The sequence below is a fragment of the Aythya marila genome, assembly GCF_965140915.1.
Source record: "Aythya marila genome assembly, chromosome: 3".
Taxonomy (NCBI): domain Eukaryota; kingdom Metazoa; phylum Chordata; class Aves; order Anseriformes; family Anatidae; genus Aythya; species Aythya marila.
This window is the reverse complement of record NC_139044.1, coordinates 18,399,839-18,419,096: the sequence shown is the minus strand read 5'-3', so window position 1 is coordinate 18,419,096 and position 19,258 is coordinate 18,399,839. Positions and strand designations below refer to the sequence as shown.

At 41.9% G+C, this 19,258-nt stretch overlaps 1 protein-coding gene across 4 annotated transcripts in view; it reads right to left on the bottom strand.

The window, feature by feature from the left end:
• RPS6KC1 (ribosomal protein S6 kinase C1) overlaps window positions 1–19,042 on the bottom strand; it is an 87,644-nt gene extending 68,602 nt beyond the window's left edge. For 3 of the 4 annotated variants that reach the window (XM_082757726.1, XM_082757727.1, XM_082757728.1), the window contains exons 1-4: window positions 18,901–19,042; window positions 13,475–13,510; window positions 8,883–9,003; window positions 2,169–2,284 (exon numbers count right to left, since the gene is read on the bottom strand). In XM_082757726.1, the coding sequence (XP_082613852.1) occupies window positions 2,169–2,284; window positions 8,883–9,003; window positions 13,475–13,510; window positions 18,901–19,005 (378 nt within the window). In that variant the 5' untranslated portion in view covers window positions 19,006–19,042. Of the gene's footprint in view, window positions 1–2,168; window positions 2,285–8,882; window positions 9,004–12,470; window positions 12,585–13,474; window positions 13,511–18,900 lie in introns of all 4 variants that reach the window. The other variant, XM_082757729.1, reaches the window with a different exon arrangement.
• Window positions 19,043–19,258: the final 216 nt, after the last annotated feature.

Genomic DNA, 19,258 nt, shown 5'->3' with positions numbered 1-19,258 from the left:
AATTATTAAGCTACTCTGCTCTATGGAACATCTCATTATATGGCGGCGATACTCAAAATTAACTTTCCTAATCGGTAAATGCATTAACTATAAAGTAATAGAGCATTTAATTAAACCATACATACCTGCACAATTAGCCTGGGGTTTAATCCCAGTGCTACTCTACCCAGTTTGACAACTACACAAAGAGCTGGTATAACTTCTCACAGATTTCAAGGGGTGAAACTAAGCCTGACCAAATCCTCCCAGCCAAACCCTGTACATTTTAAGCCATAAAATTCACAACGCACTCCCTGTAAAGAACCAAAGCAAAACAAGAGCTCTTGTTCAGGCCATGTTTGCTTGCCACTGACTATTTAGATATCAAAACAGTCAGCCTACTGCAGCTTCTGTGGCGAGTAACAAGAGTCCTGAACCACACAGGCTGCAGCATGTCTGCCTGCAAAGCCCAGAGCTTTCATGGAGTGAGCAGTGATGCTCCTGCCCTCTTGTGACTGAGTCTGTGCCCTTCCATGGTGTTCCCCAAGTCAACAGGTCCTTCATGCAGGATCGTTGGTGGATTAGATCAATGGCCCACCCAGCATGGCGAGTTCAGTTATTGTCCAGAGAGGACAAACAAGGACAATAAGACCAGAGCTAGCATACAAGGGTGGTATTAGCCTAAAAGACTTTAGAGGTAAATAGAGTAAGAACAATTAATTTCAGAAAAAAACACCTGAATATTTGTTGTTGTTGTCATTGCTCTTTTAGTTTCTGCTTCACTTCTCAGTAACATAACTTCCATGCAATTTCATTAGAAACTGCACCATTTCCAAGGCAGAGTTATAAGCAGGCATTTCTAATCAGTCTTGAACTAGCCCAGCACATTCTCATGTTAGCTAGCCCATAGATGCACACAGCATCCCCTTCAGCTGTCTCTTAGACCTCATTGTCCAACTCCACCTCTCCATGGCTACTCACACAGAAATCTGAAATGGAACAAAACCACTCCTCAGCAGAGCTGAAGGACCCTGGCTGGGCTGGTAACTGATCAACACCTAAGGCATTCTTACAGGAAAATGACACATCATCAACTAGCACATGAGCTTAAGTTATTACACTTGCATAATTCCCCTTGTAGATTTTCTCCTGTAACAATGAATGCCTTTCTAGGTTTGTTCATTGCTTTACAAAGCCAGAAAAGGTCCAGTGGAAGGCTAAAACTAATGCTTTTGTTAAGCAAAGGATGGCAAGCAACCTCTGAACAAAGTGCCCAAAAAGCACAAAACAGAAATATTTCCCAAGAACCAAAAAAACACACATGCAAACAAACTGAAGAGTAAAATATTCTACTTCAGTCTCCTATTCATTGTTGCTGTCAAAGCTTAATGAAAGTTATCTTAAGCATTTTAAAGGGTTCTGCTATAACTATATCATGAAAACAAGTGAGAATTTGTACGCTTTTCTGTAATTTTGCTTTCACATTTACCATTTAAATACACTAAACACATCAATACACTCACATCCCAGTCTCAAACAGATGAGCACTTCCTTAATTTCAGGGAGTTATTATGGTGCTTACAAGTAAATTTATGCTTATGTGCTTGCAGGATGTCAGAGCACACTGAAAATAGAGAGGTCTGAAGGAACTATTGAAAACAAACTCCTTCAGATGTAATGGAAAGGAAGTCAATCAACTTATTGCTCCAAACCATATTCTGGCAAATGGTTCTCACATCTCTGTATCAGCAGCATGTTTGACAAGCCATATACCAAATTTGTTGTCATGGACCTCAGTCCCTAACAGGCCAAGAGTCTACTCAGTCTTCCTTTCTTTAGTTTGAAACTATTAACAACTGCATAAAATACAGAAATAGCAACAATATTTTTATTACTTCCCCAGACCATCTGTATTTAACATCACTGGTTTTGCTCGTCATTCAATAAGCAAAAATTCCAAATCCCTTCACCCAAAGTTCCTGCAAAACTTCCCAACTCATAGGTGTGATATGCCTCTTTTTTTTAACTTAAAAGCTAGATTTCTAGAGTGAATGGAAAACTCCCAGTCACTTCACAAAGCGCATCAGATCAGCTTGTTGTCACTCTGTAGCTTACAAAGTAAAGCAGAATCAGCACTCTACTTTATTCACATCAATAAGAAGCAAATACTCCTACAAATACTAACAAACCTTAAAAAACTCTTCAAGCTGTTTGCTATTATAGAGAGCAGGGATATTAGCAGAAAACTGCAGCAGATCTTCAGCACATTGCCTTCTTTCTTCAATCACAGTTTCATCAAATCGCCCTGAAACAGACACATGGATTGACAGCTTTAGAAATAACTAGCAATAATCACCACCAACAACGAATAAATAAATTAAAGAGACAAAAGCAACCTTCTGGAGACAATTCCCTGAGTCTATGAAAGTCATTCCAACGCTTCAGGAGAACATAGCAAATCTTCAAACTTCCTATTCTCAATTGTCCCTAGAGTACCATCTTCTGCAATCTGCTCAGATGATGAAAGCTGGCAGCTACGACAAGAATCTTTCACCCTCTCATCGTAAGAATATGTGAGGCAACACTCTTGATTAGCCAAGAGACACTAACGGATGTCCAGTGTTATCTAACAAGCAATGATACGTGCACAATTTGACAATACGCCAGTCAGTGTCAGCCTTGATTACGGCCCAAATCCTGTCAGGCGCTGAGCATTCTTCACGGATTCTCAAGAACAATGCACGACGTGAGCAGAAAGTAGAAGTGTTGCTAAGAGCCCCCAAGGAGATGATCAATCCCAAGGCCCCATTTACGGAGACAAGTCGCAGGGGAGACGGTGAAGCCACCAGGCACTGAAACTTCCCTCTGAAGTAGCTCCACGCAGACAGGGTCTCATCTCCCCCTGGATTCGGGAGGTAATCAGGGCTGGGAGGCTGCACTCACTGCAATGTATGGTCCTTTCCTTTTCCTTACCCAGCACCCAAGACATGCCAATTAGAAAATATATGTGTATTTAAAAAACAATCCCACAGCTCACCTCAGAGAATTGCTTCTCAGGAGAAAGAACCCTTGCATTGCTACCTTAAAACCACATTCTTCACAATTGCACACAACTTCTTTTAGCTTTTCATATCAACATCACTTTGTTGTTGAAACAGTTACAAGTTTACAAAAGGAAAAGGACAGAGGTTAACCGTAATAATTGGAGGAGAATAGAACAGATAGTTGAAACAGCTATAAAGAGGGGAAAAAAAGGACTGGGAAGACAAGTTTAAGAAAATGCATTGCTGTAACAGCATGACCAGAAAAATAAGAACCACCTGTAACAGCACCGTGGCATTCACCTTTGAAGAGGACAAAAAGGTACAATGAATACAGAAGCAAAAAAGTCATTTATACTCAGAGCAAGCAAAAAAAATTGTCCCAGAAGAAAATATCAAAGCAGAAAATCTTCAAGTAAATAGCTCCTGCCCATGTGGTAACGGAAAAAAATAAAATAAAACTAGAAAGACACATACATACTCAGAAGATCACAAACAAAGCTTTTTAGGGTTATTTTTCCATGAAAGGAAAGGAAAGACATTGCTGGGCTAATTTTCAGCTGGATCAGCTCCGTGGTTTGCTCACCCTGGCCATTCAGCTGTACAAACCTTAGCAGACATACAAAAGAGTGGGCAACAAGCAAGCAGAAAGGAGAAAGAGGCAATGCTACCATGCTCAGTGGCAATACCGAAATCTGGCTGTATTAAACTGCTCATTTTGCTTCACATATCTTCACAGCAACACTGCAGGCGCTTTTTGGCCTTCACTTCATTGCAGGCAGAACAAGACAGCATGAAGAAACAACTTTCCTCAATAAAGCACAACACAGAGCAGTTAAATTCAACTACAAAATAACACCAGCACTGATGTAAGGCAACAGAAAATCTATTACAAAGAAACAAGCAGCTAACAAGGTCAGAAACTTACAGAATGAATGCCTTGCACAGGTTGTATACAAGATATCGTTCCTGGCTTCCCAGGGATCTCTCCTCTCTCCCTTCTACTCCTTCATTGAAAGCAATAACAAATTTTTCTTCTTCCTCATCTTCTGTTTCACATACTTTGCAGAAATATAATTATGTTTGCAGCCACCTTCCCTCCCAAATGGAGCTGATGCTAGCCACATGAGCAAGACATTTGACTTTCTGACAGTAAACTGAGCTTACGCAAATAAGAAAAAAATAACGTTTGGACAGAGCTATTGAAATATTATTCACTGTCATATTTTCCAGCTCATCAGCATCATGATCCACTAAGAGAACCACCAGTTACAGAACTACAGGAAGGGACAATGTTGCTCAGCCCTGGTTTGTTCACGGATTGTAATCTGTGGCAGTTTTATTCCCTGCCACCCCTGCCTAACTCCTTCCCCTCCCCTTTCTCCTACCCCCAAGCAATCTTCTGTTGCTCAACATTTGGATTAATCTCCCCCTTCTTGTCCAGATTTTCAAAGGTACTTAGAAACCCATCTGACTTGATGAGCATTTCAACCATGAAGTCCTCCTACATCTAAATCAACATTACTTCCACTATTCACATCTCTCAGACAAATGAAGACTTAATTAGAGGGATCACGTCCTCACAGAGTGTTAGGAAATCTCAGCACAGCCTCAGCACACCACAAACACTAAGCACAATTAGGCTACAGCTCCAGCAACGATCCATCCAGAATTTCTTCCACACACAGAAAACAAATGCAAATTCCTGGAAAGAGAATCCACCATTGTTTCTGGAGCAGATTTGAAACACAAAACACCTAGCACAGCTTGTGTTCACGTTTCAGTTTCTCACAAGACTTCCAACGGCACACCACACCTCATTCTTAAATACCCTCCTCCTTCATTTGGTATTTTTAAGCCCAAAAGGTCATTACTTGAGTTTACTATAACCTAAATGATCTTTCTGGCTCACTGCTAACAAACATTATCAGCATTTGTGGTTTTTTTACTTCTTTTTGTCAAATAAATTCAGAAAGGAGAGGAGTAATTTATTTATTTTAATATTCAAGCACATCTGTGCAGTTGTTATACAAGAAACACTAAGTACGGACTTACCAGTATTTTGGTAAAATGCCACGTACAGCCAACATATGGACATACTTAAAGTTGCCAACAAAAAAAGTAGTTTGAAAATACTGAAGAAATTCTTATGATGCGCATTGGGGAATGAGAGTAATCCCTCCTCACAAATATGTATCATAATAGCATAACAATTAGAAGTTTCAGCAGCCAGATCTGTTTGAGATTCCCATGCTCAAGGTCATTATGTCTCCTCCATAAGATGGGTAGAAAAGGTTCAAGAGAAGTGCAGAAAAAGTAGATCTATTTGGTTTTCCTCACTCGTAACAAGCTTCCTGCTTTGATGTAAGCAGCTCTATTATAACAGCACAAGAATACGTGCATTTGCACACTATAATCTTCAAAAACTGTGGTGTAAAACATGCAAGACAACTCAGTTCTGCAGATGTGGCACATCCTTGCTTGTACCAAATAGAGCAGCACAACATATTTGTTTTCAAAATATTTCTCGGTTCTCCACGCCATCTCCTGAAACTCTGAATGCTTCAACTTCTGATTCTGCTCAGGTTTCACACTTTTAGTACAAATTCAGCTGTCAGAACTAATAGTGCTCGCTTGTATACTGTCCACAAAATGATATTTATACATAATTTAAAGCACATACACTTAAAAAAATAGAATTATGTTGACAGCAACTACTTGTAATGCTAATAAGTAACTTGTTTAAAAGCAGGAACAAATTTAACATCACCACAGGGAAGAAACACTGCAGAAATGTTTCATTAAAGCACCTTGAAAAAGCAAGATCCTAACAGAGGTAGACCTTGCAGCCCACCATTAACTGAACAAAACTAAAAACAAGTTTGTCAAAAAATCAGAATCTAAGTTTCCATTTTTCCTCTAGCACAAGAAGTATTAGGACTGAAGATAAATGCTTTAGATGGAAATAAGACAGCACCTGTTATGTGTAGAAGTGAGATGTAAGAATCAACAAGAACATTTTATTCTTTAAATAAAGATGATTTAAATAATCTACTCAAATTAAATTTAAAATAACTCTTCTTAAATTGAAGAGTCAGACATTTGTTCCTTTCCACTACGTATAAACCTTTTCTGGTTTTTTTTTGTTTTTTTTTTGTTTTTTTTTTTTTAAAAAACATTACTTTCTTTTTCTGGTATTCTTCATTCAGATGTAGTAAGATGTTTAGTATGTTATTTAACTTCAAAGAACTTTTCGTCAGTAACTACATTGAACTTTTCTGTAGATTTCCTTCTCTTACAATATACATTGCAGTCACTTTTGTTCGTCCCATCCAAAAGAACATCTTTTAAAGCGGATTTCACTCAATTTTTCCCTGACTTACAGAGGTAATACACTAACAGTGTACAAGTTTGCATTTCTGACAATTTAAAATTAAGACGTTAGAAGTATGTACTCTCTTGAACCCCAATTTTCTTATTTTTGTCCCCCTTTCTTTCTCCCCCATATGACCAGCTACCATATCTTCTACCTGAAAATAAGTTACACTTTGCAAATAAATATTGGCTTGTAAATAACTTGTCCAATGAGCACTCTAGTTTGTACATCAGACTTAAAATCAGCTTAAGATGAAATAATACGGTCTCTATTTAACCATTAGTGTGCAAGTTCTGACATAGCACTTCTAACTGAATAAATGAGCAAAAGCAGAACTTCATAATAGCTGGTTACAACATAAGTGACATGGAAGGCAATTTAATTTAAGAATTTTACACAGCTCTGCACAGAGAACCATGAAGTCTACACCAGAGTTCAGCATCCTTACGTTTCACTCGGCCATTTCAAACAACAGGTTGAGTCCAAGGACCCCCCAAAGCTGTTAGAGCAGCTTGGACCTGGGTTATAAGCTAAATTCATGACTATGTCAGTATATTCTTTAAAAGATCTCAATGCCATGCCCACATGCAGCAGTCATCAAAAACACAGTACCACTACATAGCAAAAACTAGAAGTCTGTCAGAATTTGAAATCCTGAAACTAAGGGAAATAGTGTGCTTTCCAGGCTGAGGTTTTGCTTCAAGGGGATTTTCACACTGCTTCTCTAGCACTTGAGGCAAAGGAGGGCTGCCAGGAAACACCACTACAGTGCCATAACGAGGGCAGTACCACAGTGCTGTCACACAAAATGGTGGGACAAAACAACCTCAGTTTGGGAGCTTTGCAAACTGACAGGCCTGACTATCTCAAAGTAACAGAGGCTTGTGGGGTATTTTTGTTTGTTTGACATTTACTGAAAAAGCATAAAAAAGCACACAATACAAGAAGAACTAACAATTAAGAAAAAATGCAAAAAAGCATGTGTTAAATGCATGCAAAAAATACTACATATCTAAAAAAAACACACAGAAAACACACTAGATGCACATCAAAACATGCTACATCTGGAAAACTGGAAAAAAACATGGACTATATTCATGCCAAAAATGCCAAATGCATGCTGGATGCTGAAACACAATAACTCATGACATGGAAAAAGCATGCAAAAGCATGTGCTAGATGCACGCCTAAAAACACTGCCCTTGGAAAACGTGGAAACATGCCACACTTGCATGCTGGCTGCTTAAAAAGCTGTTAAAGTGCCAAGAAACACACATCAGAAAAGAAAAAAAAAAGAGCGCACCCAACTGAGAAATTCTATACAAACAAAAATACACAGAAAGACATGCTAGACAGATGCCAAAAATGTTAAATTGTACACAGGAAGAAAGCAGTACACTAGGTGCATACAAAAAAAATTGAAAAACAAACACTCAACACACACACATTAAATGCTGGGGGGGGGGGGGGAACATGAAAAACACCAAGAAAAGTGCAAAATGCACACTGGATGAATAAAAAGAATGTTAAACACACAACTCATAACACACACACACACACAAAAAAGGCATAAAAATCAATGAAAGGCACATGCTTAAAACAAAAAAATGACCTAAGGAAGGACACTGAAAACAAACAAACAAAAACACACACTGACTTTTTGAGAAGATGTCAATTTCACATTTGTAGGGACTGTTCTCAATGTACTTCAGAGCTCTGCATAGCTCAAGATATTACTTACCTAGTAATACTAACATAAGGTCCAAAACGCAAACAATGTTATGTAAGTGATATTAAATTTTAATTTTCTTTTATGCTTTATGAATATTCAGGAGGTGTTTTTTATATAATCATACCACTTTGCTGAAAATCCACCCGCATCTATTCACGACAACATATTTCAGGATAAAATAAGAGGATTTTTTGGCTAATTATTTTTTGCCATATACTTCTCACGTAGAGTCACAAGCATCTTACATGCTGCTTTTTGTGAAACAACTAATGGCTGTAAGTAAAACTGATCCCAAAAGCGTAGCTAGATACAATTGATAATTATAATCAAATTCCTAAAATAAAAAATTTTCTTTAACAACTACTTGGCACTTTACTATAACTCATTGATAAGTAGACAGCTTATATATGAAAATCTTTGTTCATTGTTCAAGCATTGTTCACAAAGCTAATACAGACAATATGTTCCTGAAAACAGGGAATGTATGTTTTACAGATACCGAACATATACATCAATAAATGTTTGAGCTTACATTTCTAACCTGGAAGCAGCAAGAACATCCTGATAAACAATTAATAAAAACATCAAGCTGTGACACCAGCATACCTACTGGTAAGACATTCACAACAAGGCAAAAAGTTGAGCACTAAAAAGCACATCGAAAATATTTCTCCATGCAGCCTCAGAACAGGATGTACTTATGGATATTGAGTTGTCAACGAATTTCAGCAATTCAGGAGGAAACCATGCTTACCAAATACTATGGCTTTGGCAAAAGGTGGAAAGAGTTCTGTGTGTCTGAATAGGTTTTTATGAATTTGCCAGAGATCTTTGTGCAGTTTCTTAAAGTCACTGTATCTCTTCCAAACGACTATCTGAAGCAGAGAGAGAGGGGGGAGTATTAGTGAGGGTCATGACAAATATGCTCACATATGTTCATTGTTCACATCACAAATATGTTTTTAAGCAAATCAGACTGCTACCTTCATAGTTTATACGTTCAACAAAAATATGCGATCTGAACTGCCAAGTGTAATAACCATAAAAAAAATTTACATTGGTTCATTATCCATCCCCAACCCTCCTTTGGACTAACAAGACTACAGTGTACAGACAAAATATCAAGTAAAAGCTGAATGAAGGAATTTCAGAGGGCAAAAGCAGCATTGTTTCAGCCACAATGCAATCCAGAGCTACACAGGGAACCAGTAAGAGAGGGGGAAAAGAGCCGAATAGGAGCATTTCACTATCCAGCACTCAACAGCATGCTGTGCCTGGCGCAGCTGCAGGTACGGGGGAGAGACACAACAGCAGAAGAGAAAAAGAGGAAAGGGAAATCAGTACAGGTAAAGGATTTGCATGGAGCCTCAGAGGAATTCTCACAGGCAGAGCACGAAGCACCTAGAACTGAAAAATAGCTCGTAATTATGTGCCTATGTAAACTGCCGATCATGTGCAAATGCAAGCCCCCGTGTAAAATTGTTTATTAATAATAATTCTCATCAAAAATTGAATGCGTTCCCTTTCGTAATCTAGACAAAATCTCTGACTTCAGAACCGCAAGGAGAGCATTCATTACACCAGATTTTCCTGATTTATCCTTTTCAGAAAGAAGTAGTTATCTCCCAGGCAGGTTCCTCCCAGTTAAGTATCTACCTTATCCTTCTTCCATCCCTTTCTTTGTATCCTTCCATTTGAGAAAGAAGAAACCGGCAAGAAAATCAGGCCAGGAAAAGAACTGAGCAACAAAATCTACACTTGACTGCTAACAGGTTTGCTATCAGGATTAAAAAAAAAAAAAAAAATACAAAGGCATTTTATATCTTGGTTTCATTGTTGATTAGACCCACTAAGCCATCATAACAACATTCAACACTAATGTACACTGATTAGTGTAGAAATGGGAAAAAAAGAAAGGATTGTAACAAATTCAAAAGTTGATTTCATCAGTCAAATGTCTCAACTACATTAATACAACCAAATACCATACAAAATATTTCAAATGCTTCACTGAATGATTTAACCAGTTGCATTCTCATGAGCGATCATAATTGTAGAACTACTTTTTTAATCAGACTTAGAGATAAGCAAAAGATTTCATTTTAATTTTTTTTTTGGTTGGTTGGTTTTGTTAGCACTTTGCTCAGAGGCCTTCCAATTGTCAATGGATGCAAGCCCTATCTACAGAGGGATGCAGATATAAGGTAACAGGACTGTCAGAGAGGATATTGAGAGCTTTAATATGGCAACACCCCATCCAACTTACCAACTCAGCTATGCAGACAGTAGCAGCCCTGACTCAGCCCCACCTACCACGCACACACACCTAGGACTAGTTACAACTAGTATGGAGTTTGATGGAGTTCCACAGGCAAGGTAAGAAAGACCAAAATCTCCCAAAAAGGCCAACCAGTGATTTTGATTTCAGAAACAATAATTTTCTAATACTGTACTTCCATCTATGCCAATATCCAGAAAGTAGATGATTAGTACTTCTTAAACAGTGTGCGTATAGAACATAAAATTGGTTTAAACAGCAAAGTCGCGAAACATCAAGTTACTGTATTGTCAGTACCTGGAGACAATGTGAAAAGCTGCCAAAAACTAAGCGCGTGAGATTCTGTTCCACTAAAAAGTATTATTTGTCTGCTGCTGCAAGCGATCTCCCAGTAGCCAAGAGGAGAAAACATACCCACAAGCAGCTTACAAAGCAAAGGAGTGAAGGTCATCCTGAAACCTTTCACAAGCTCACGGAGATCATGCCTTTGCATGCATGCAGCTGAGCAAAGATAGCAAAGCTCCCGCTCTAACATACTCATCAGAAGTCAGATTTGGAGGAAGGACACATTATACTTCCAGGCCCAACAAAGCACAGCAAGTATATCATAAAACATATGCTAGAATTGCAGCGCAGTGAGGTGCTTGTCATAGCTAGAGCCAGTAGATCTCTCTTAACTCGTCCAATTCCTGTGTTCCACAATGAACAACCTTTCTCCTCTGTGAATGAGTATAGGGGAGGGGGAAAAAAAATACGATTGCCCTAGCTACAATTGCCTCGCATGCCATGTTGCCACCATCAACGCCCAGAAGCAAGGAAATTGAAATGAAGGCCACTAGCCTTTTGGTATCTATTAACTCCTCCACACACAACTTCACGTTAACTTCGTCCTTTTGAGAAGAAAGCCCTTACAAGGTTATCTTCCTTCCTGTCCCAGCAAGAACAGTTGGGGGTATCTTGAATTGTAATTCACTGTAGCGGGAGAGATCGTGTATTAAAGGACTGTCTTCTGAAGTGCAGTTAACAGACGTGACAGAAAACTGGTGAGTAGAGCTGAGGTTAGAGTACACAGCCTTACGGACAGCTGCACATCCGCAACGCGTGTAGTAGCATCGCAGCAGTGCCATGAAATTGGCTTCTGCACGAGCAGGCAGGCACAGCCACGTGGGTCTGTACGGCTAGGGGAAGGGCTTGCACGAGACAGGTCATAAAGCAAGAGGGTTGGTGCGCGTACAGAAGTTTGTCTGTTGAATTTCTCATTGAGCAGTTTTGGAAAACTGAGGACAATTTATTTTCTGGGGAGCAGATTAGGAGCATACCCTTTTTCTCTCAGAGACTGCCCACAATTCTTTTGCTGTCATAGGAAGCAAGCGTAGCAGAAAAGCTCCCAATGTATGTTGTTTTCTTATTATAATTCATCCTCACAGAAACTACTGCCTAGGGTATTGCTGTTCAGAAGGGTATTGCTGTTCAGTTGTTTGCTTATAACAGGATCACACCATAGCTACCATGCTATCACATGCAAAATAATTAATTTGAATGCAGTAAGTGTGGAAAAAGGACATTCATCAACAAGTTCACGGCACATTTACGTTTCCTTGATGACTAGAGTATGTGGAATCCTGCAAGGCTAACCTACATCTACAAGCTAAAGCAAGGACTAAAGGATACTGGTCTGCTATTTTTTCAGAACTGTTTAACATATATTCATGCAATACACTAGCTGAAAGACACTTACAATATATTTTTTCTGAGGAACGGCTCATCAACAGCTGCTATAAAGTGCTTTTCCCACAAATGAAAATTAAGGTAATGGCAGAGTGTGTTCATGGGTGGGCTCAATTCAGGAGTCTCCCTGGAAAAGGTGAACATCAAGCTACAAGCTACAATAATGCAGGTCTAAAACTAGGTCCATGATTATGTCTGATTCGGATAAACTACTTTAATCTTCTATAGATTAAAAAAAATAGTGGCAAAAGCATGAACATTCATGCTTGTCTGATCCTCAAGATTTCAAAGAAGGATGCAACAAAGGGGGTATTAGGTGTAGTAGGCAATTCTCACCTCTGCCAAGCCACTAATCAGTAACTCATGTTTGACCATACAGAGATGCACTGAATTCACTTATGGGCTCTTCTTTCATCAACTATCCAGGTTCTCCTCAACTGAGGTACGAGACTGCACCAGAAATTCAACATATGCATATGTTACTTAATGTCTGAAAAGCCAAAAGGTTGCGCTTTTGAAGGAAGATATCACATGTACATAGTATAATATAGTACGAACAATGTCAAGTCATTAGTCCAGAAGAAATCAAGCCAGAAAAAAAAAAAAAAAAGATTTTTAATCTGAAAATAACCAAGAAAGAAAAGCATGATGCATTTTTTGTCTCAAAAAAATGGCTCCTAGCAGTCTTTTGAGGCTTTAAAGAGGCACGAGAATACAGCAGACCCTTATTCAGAGCCTTCTTGGAAGAGGCAAAGAGCAAGCAATTCTAAAGTTTTATCAAAGTACATCATCGGAAAATACTTAAGGAGCCTCAAAGAGGCAGGACTAATACACGATTTGCAGTCTGACCTCTCTCAACTGCTCCTATGCTCCTCCAATTTCCCTGTTCACTAATAGACAGTAATGATGTAGGCTTTTCCGTAAAATATTGGTTAAAGAGAGGAATAATACCTACAGCTGAGACCTAAGACTTGGATTGCAGACTGATCTCTAATTGTATGGGTAGGAGTTAAATAGCCATCAATTTGCCAATTTCAGCCCCAAGAAACGAGCTTGCAAAGTTATCAAAGCCAGTTTGTCATCAAAAGACACTTTACTCGCTAAGACTTTGTTTCAAGTCCGGATTCATCACCAAGGGCAGAATTGCAACATGTTACACTCACTACTGTTTGCAACTATGAAAGCAAAAGACAGATGGAAACATACAAAAAAAAAAAAAAAAAAAAAGTATGCTCAATTAGGATGACAAAATACATGGAAATTGCTAAATTGTATCAAAGACACTTCAAAAGGCATAATGCAATACACAAACAGACATTTGCACAAGTTTAAACTGTTACCTCCTGGACATCCTCTGGATTTTTTCTTGAAACAATCTGAAAGGCAAAACAAAACCCGTTAAGTGCTTGGATTTACTATCCCAAACTAAATCGTGCAATGATTTGCTGCTGAGGAGAAAAAATCTGGCAAGAAGGCAAACAGTTGCATATTCCTCCTTGCACTCAGAAGCGTTTTCGTTTAGTTTCAGGGAAGTTTGATACCCAAATACAGCAGGGTAAGGAGCTCCAGCAGCAGAGACAGTTGCTGTTACCAGAAATACAGACGCACGTGCTAGGCAAAATGGCAGAGAAGGCATCCCACAGAACAAAGCCACACACCCCCGGCACCTCTCCAGCCTTTCCCTGTTAATTCACATTAGGGTCACATTACTCCCAATAAGCAGAGTTAATCAAGGCTATTCCTGGCTTAATACACGTTATGCACAGCCTCATTGTGAGGTGTAAGGCTTTGAATTTATTAAGACAGGATTTTCACTTTACTTACTGCCATCAACGTGCGCACGAGACGGCCTCTGTCCTTGTGTGTTTGTTTCCACTTAAACACTCTTTGCCTAATTAATTATAAATGACTTTGTCTGGAGGGAAATTGCAGCAAAAACAAGGCTTGGCTACGTACAATTAAAAAAAAAAAATTAAAAGAAGTATATTGTTGAGATTTTTTTTTCTTTAAATAAATATCGATCACAAAAGCCTTTGTAATCCAAGTTCTGTATTGGGTTTATAAGCAGCAGTAAGAGCATATCCACACAATCAATCACAACCAGACATCTTTAATTCATAACTGCAATTACCTTGGGTAAGTCAGTGCATCCTTCACTATAATTCTACCGAAGCTGTTTAACAAAATAATTAGCCTACTGTTGGCTAAATAGGGCACTCTCGATCCAAACTAAGACTATCCACACACTCGCACCCCCCAAAATGAGTAGGATGGTGAATGGGTGACACAGATAAGCAAGTGCAAGGAGTTTGCATGACTCGCACCCCACAGGCTAAAATCCCACCCCACTGGACCTCAAGCATCACTCAGCTCCTGGTCCCAGATGGTCAGTGAAGCTTCACCTACTCCTTGCTAAGCAACAACAACGCCCTGCTCACTCCCCCCCTTCCATTTTTCAAGAATCCTTGCTGAAGCCTCCCAGATTGCATAAAACCAACTTGGTACACAGACCACTGTAAGCTTCCACACATTTCAGAGGAGCCAAGATGGAAAAGAGAAGGTCCCAAAAGACCTAAGGCTTTTTCCTTCACGCTTTTAATTTTTTTTCTCCCCCCCCCCACTGCACAGTAAGTCCTCTTCTTCTAACACAGCCTACAATGTCAAAACCTCCCTCAACTTTTCCTCACCCTGAGGAAATCTGTGAGTAACCTCACATTTGGCAACTTTACCGAACGTTAACCTTGGGGCTGTTGCTCCCTCCCTCCCTCCCAGCCAGTTCACGTGTACAGTTTGTGAAATACTTCGACCCTTCTTTTCCAGGGGCTGCTGCATCCGATGTAGCAGACCTGTAGAGCTGGAGAAAGAAGACAGCACAGGCAAGGCTACACCTCACAAAAGAAAACCAAAGGGCACACACCAACTGTTCTGCTTTGCAGTTCACCTTTAGTTAAAGCCTTACAACAGCTTTGGCAGCTAGGTAAGTTACCAGATGGGCAGAAGGAGACCCAGAGAGATGAGTAATTACCCAGCCAGTTAGTAAGAATCTGGAATAAAACCCAGAGGCCCTGTTTCACACTTGTTCTAATGTTACATTGCCTTCTATACCTACCAGCCATGCCAACTTTAAGTCAGTATGTAATAATTTATGTGTTGTCCTACTTTGTTCTTCATATCCTTTCCTGAAGGTCAACCCCAAAAGAGGTCTTCCCCTCCAATCCAGCCTATACCAACCTACGGGTTTGGCAAACATCTCACTATCCCCCAGGTTTTCAGTGCACTTTTTCAGTCCTCCCAAAAGGATCAATGCGATCAGCTCCTGCAAATCTCTACTGCAAGCAACTTCCATCTATTTAAAAAATGTCATTAGGATACCTACCAATGAGCAAAACTACTGCATTATGATGTAGGATCTCTGTTTTCACAAGGATGGATCTCATACCCCACCACCAAGCAGAGTATTTCAGGTTATCCTACTCCTGCAGACAGCCAAATGTAACTCATTACAATTTTAATTATCATTAATAATTGTAATCCTCCAAATTATCTGAACTTCTATTAGTAGTCTACATTTTCAGGTATCATTCAAACAATACTCTTGGTGCCAGGACTTGCTGACTTCTCTTTTTGCTCTTTAGCCTTTGGGAATGGATATAAAAAGGCTGATTTTCATTTAATCTTGTCTGCATTCAATTATTTCACTGCTTACAAGTAAATAAAATACATATTCTCTAGAAATACTTCTGCACATGCAGTTTCTACAGAATACATGCCTTGCAAAAACTAAAGAACTGATTTTTATTTTTTTTTTTAATTAAAGTAGTCTCCTAAACAGAAAGCTTTTAGAAAAATCTGCAGTAAGGGTAGACCTTAGCACTCAGAAGGGACTGCACGGGTAGCCGTGACCAGTATCCCCTGCTCCTAACACCTGGTAACGTGGTTAGCATAACCAGTGCCATTTTGTAAAGTAAATGGCCATCATCTGTAGGCAAGCTGGTCGTGTATCAGCCCCTCTTTTCTGCTCCTCACCACCCTTGAAGGTCCCGGGTGATGAGAACAAACACCAAGGAACCTTAAGCTACGCTGGTCATAAAACCCTGTGAAATAATGAAGCTCACAATTAGAACGACAGCTTAGTAGCATCCTCCTCCTGCCCAGGATCCCTAAGGAACCTCTCTGTCCCCGTAGCATTGGTGACTGTTTAGTGTATCCTAAGTGATGGGCACAAGTAGTTTTCTTTTTCATAATTAACCCATTGGAACAGAAAGCTCCTACATCTTACTGCAGTTTCACAAAGGCTTCAACTGCATGCCCCCGAAAGGAACCAGAAATCTCCACCAGCACATGCCGAGTACCCTAGGTCTCCATCCAAAGGGTATTCGGTGCAAGGGGAAGATCCACCTCACTTTTTTCCTGGCGATCCCCCCAAAGTCACTGCGCATCCATTGAGCCAATGCAGCTGTAGTGCTGTGCTACCGACCGTGCAGCCAGATCGCAGCAGAAACAGGAGGGAGGACCAGGAGGGGGGGAAAGGGGAGGGCAGCAGGTATGTTCATTGAATTGTTTGTGAATCTTTCCATTTGGTTTCTAACACGCTGAATCCTCACGTTGCATGCCACAACTTGCTCCTGAACAGCTCCACAGGTACCAAAATATCACAGAGCATCTCAACTATCTTTGGCCAACAAGAACAAAGTCATTAGAGTAAAATAAGCAGGAGTCTCGGCTCATTCCTATTACTCCCTGTTGCACTAAGAGAAACCAACATTAAAAAGAAACAAAACCCACATGCAGCCCATCGCGACCTGCTGCAGAAACACCCAAAGGCACTGTTTCTCTCGTCTTTACCTCAGGAAAATTTTTTCAATATTGGAATTGGAGCTGCTCAGTTGGAAGGGTCCTTCAAGGACATCAAGTCCAAGTGCCCAGCCACCTCAAGGCTGCCCACAAGTTGAAGCATGTTACTGAGAGCGTTGTCCCACTGCCTCTTAAACACTGACAGGTGTGGGGCATCAACCACCTCTCTAGGAAGCCTGTCCCAGTGTCTGACCACCCTGAGGATGAAGAAATGTTTCCTCATGCCCAGTCTGACCCGCCCCAGCCCAGCTCTGTGCCGTTCCCGTGGATCCTGCCATCATTTCCCAGGAGCAGCGCCCAGCACCTCCCTGCCAGACGCAGCCCCAGTCGCTACAACCTTCGGAGCTCCACCGTCGAGCCAGTTCATCGCCCAGCCAAGTCTGAACACGTTTCTCTCTCGGTCGGTTGGACTGGCAGCTCTGTGGCTTCCTGGGCCTTCTCTCATGCCCAGTTTGTAGACGGGTGTAGCGCTGGCGGCTGCTGCCGGTCAGCCTAGGAGGGCACCCCTCCTAGTTAGCTTGCTCAGTACCTGGGACAGGACACTGCTGGTAACATGCCCTAGGAATTCCCCAGATTTGCGTGCCACAGCAGCACGATATTCCCAGTTTATGTCTGGGAAGTTGAAGTCTCCTGTAAGGACAGGGTAACCGACCCCAAGATTTCCCCTAATTGCCCAGGGAACAGCTCATCCATGCTATCATCCTGAGTGGGCAGCCGACAGCAGACACCCACAACATCTGCTTTGCTATCCATCCCCATAATCCTCATCCAGAGGCTCCCCACTGCATCATCCCTAACTGCAAGGGCTGAACAGTCTAATCCCTCCCTTTTAGATTAAAATCTCACAGGGAAAAAAAAACAACCCTTTTTCGGCTCTTCACACAAACTACAGTTCATTTGACTAAAAAGAATGTTTGCAATGTGTGCCATGTTTGTGTTTGGTGGGCTTGTAAATGTTCGGGAAAAAAAAGGGTAAAAACAAATTGATTTTTAATTTCACAAAGTGAAAAACTGAGTTGAGGGAAGGGATACACATGAACACACTGATCTTGCAGGCAGAACGCCTGCGGCTGTGGTAACTACAGGATCGCAGGTCATTTAAGTGAAGCCTTTCTGATGCTCTCAGCATATCCCACCAAGCCTGCGACCTGAACTGCCACTTCTCCTGCAGCTATCTCTGCGTATCCACTACCATCCCCTCCCTTTTTGGCTGAAGTAGGGAAATGGAGGAGAAAGCCAGGCAAGAAGCTTCCCCAAAGGCACAGAAGGCGCCTTTGGCAGAAGGAGCACCCCGCCAGCTTTCCCAACACCCCGCTATTCGCTTCAGCTTTCCTCCTTCTCCCACCAGGCCTCTCCCGTTCCCCCAGACCCTCTTCTACCCAAATGGGGCCGAAGAGCAGAGACCAGGCACCCGCAGGACGGGGCTGTCCCGATGTCCCTGTGCCCAGCGTGGGTGCGCTGGGTGCATGTTGGCTGCTCGCTGATTTCTCCTCAGGAGCTGACAGCGAGGCAGAGCCATTCGGCTGCCACCTCTCCGAGGAGATCTTGGGGAGAAAAATAAAATAAAATAAAAGAAGGAAAGAAGGAAAGAGTCGCTTCTTTTTAAGCAATGCACAGGAAAGGGAATTGACTCCAAGGCGTGTCTGGGGGCACCACGAGCCATGTGGGGCTGCTGAAGCCCCCCTGCTGCCTCCCCCCACACCTCGCCCAGCCCGCAGCCCTGCCAAGCGCTGCAACCCTCACGCAACCGCAGATTGAATAATTAAAAAAAAAAAAAAAAAAAAAAAGAAGAAGGAACGGCCAAGGCAGAGGCAGCACGGGAAGGAGGGAAGCAGGACCCGGAGGAGGAGGAGGAGGACGAGGACGAGGGGAAGGGTGGCGGTGGTGGCGGTGGCGGCCGGGGCTGACTCACCCGCGCCGTGACCTTGTAGACGGTGTGGCCGCGGGGGTGCCGCCGCGGCTCGGTCACGGTGTAGAAGCGGGCCAGGTCCCCGCCGCGCTGCCGGGGGCTCAGCATGCTGCCCGCAGGGCCGGGCCGGGCCGGGCCGGGCTCAGCCGGGCCCCGACAAGGACGGAAGCGGCGGCCGGGAACGCCCCGACACGCCCCGGCCCGGCCGGGCCCGCCCCGCCGCGGGGAGCTCCGCCCGGCACCGGCACCGCCATGGGGGGGACGGGGGCTGCGTGCCAGAAGCTCTTTTCTCCTCAGAAAGAGCGGGCAGGCACTGGGATGGGCTGCCCAGGGAGTGGTGGGGGCACCGTCCCTGGGGGTG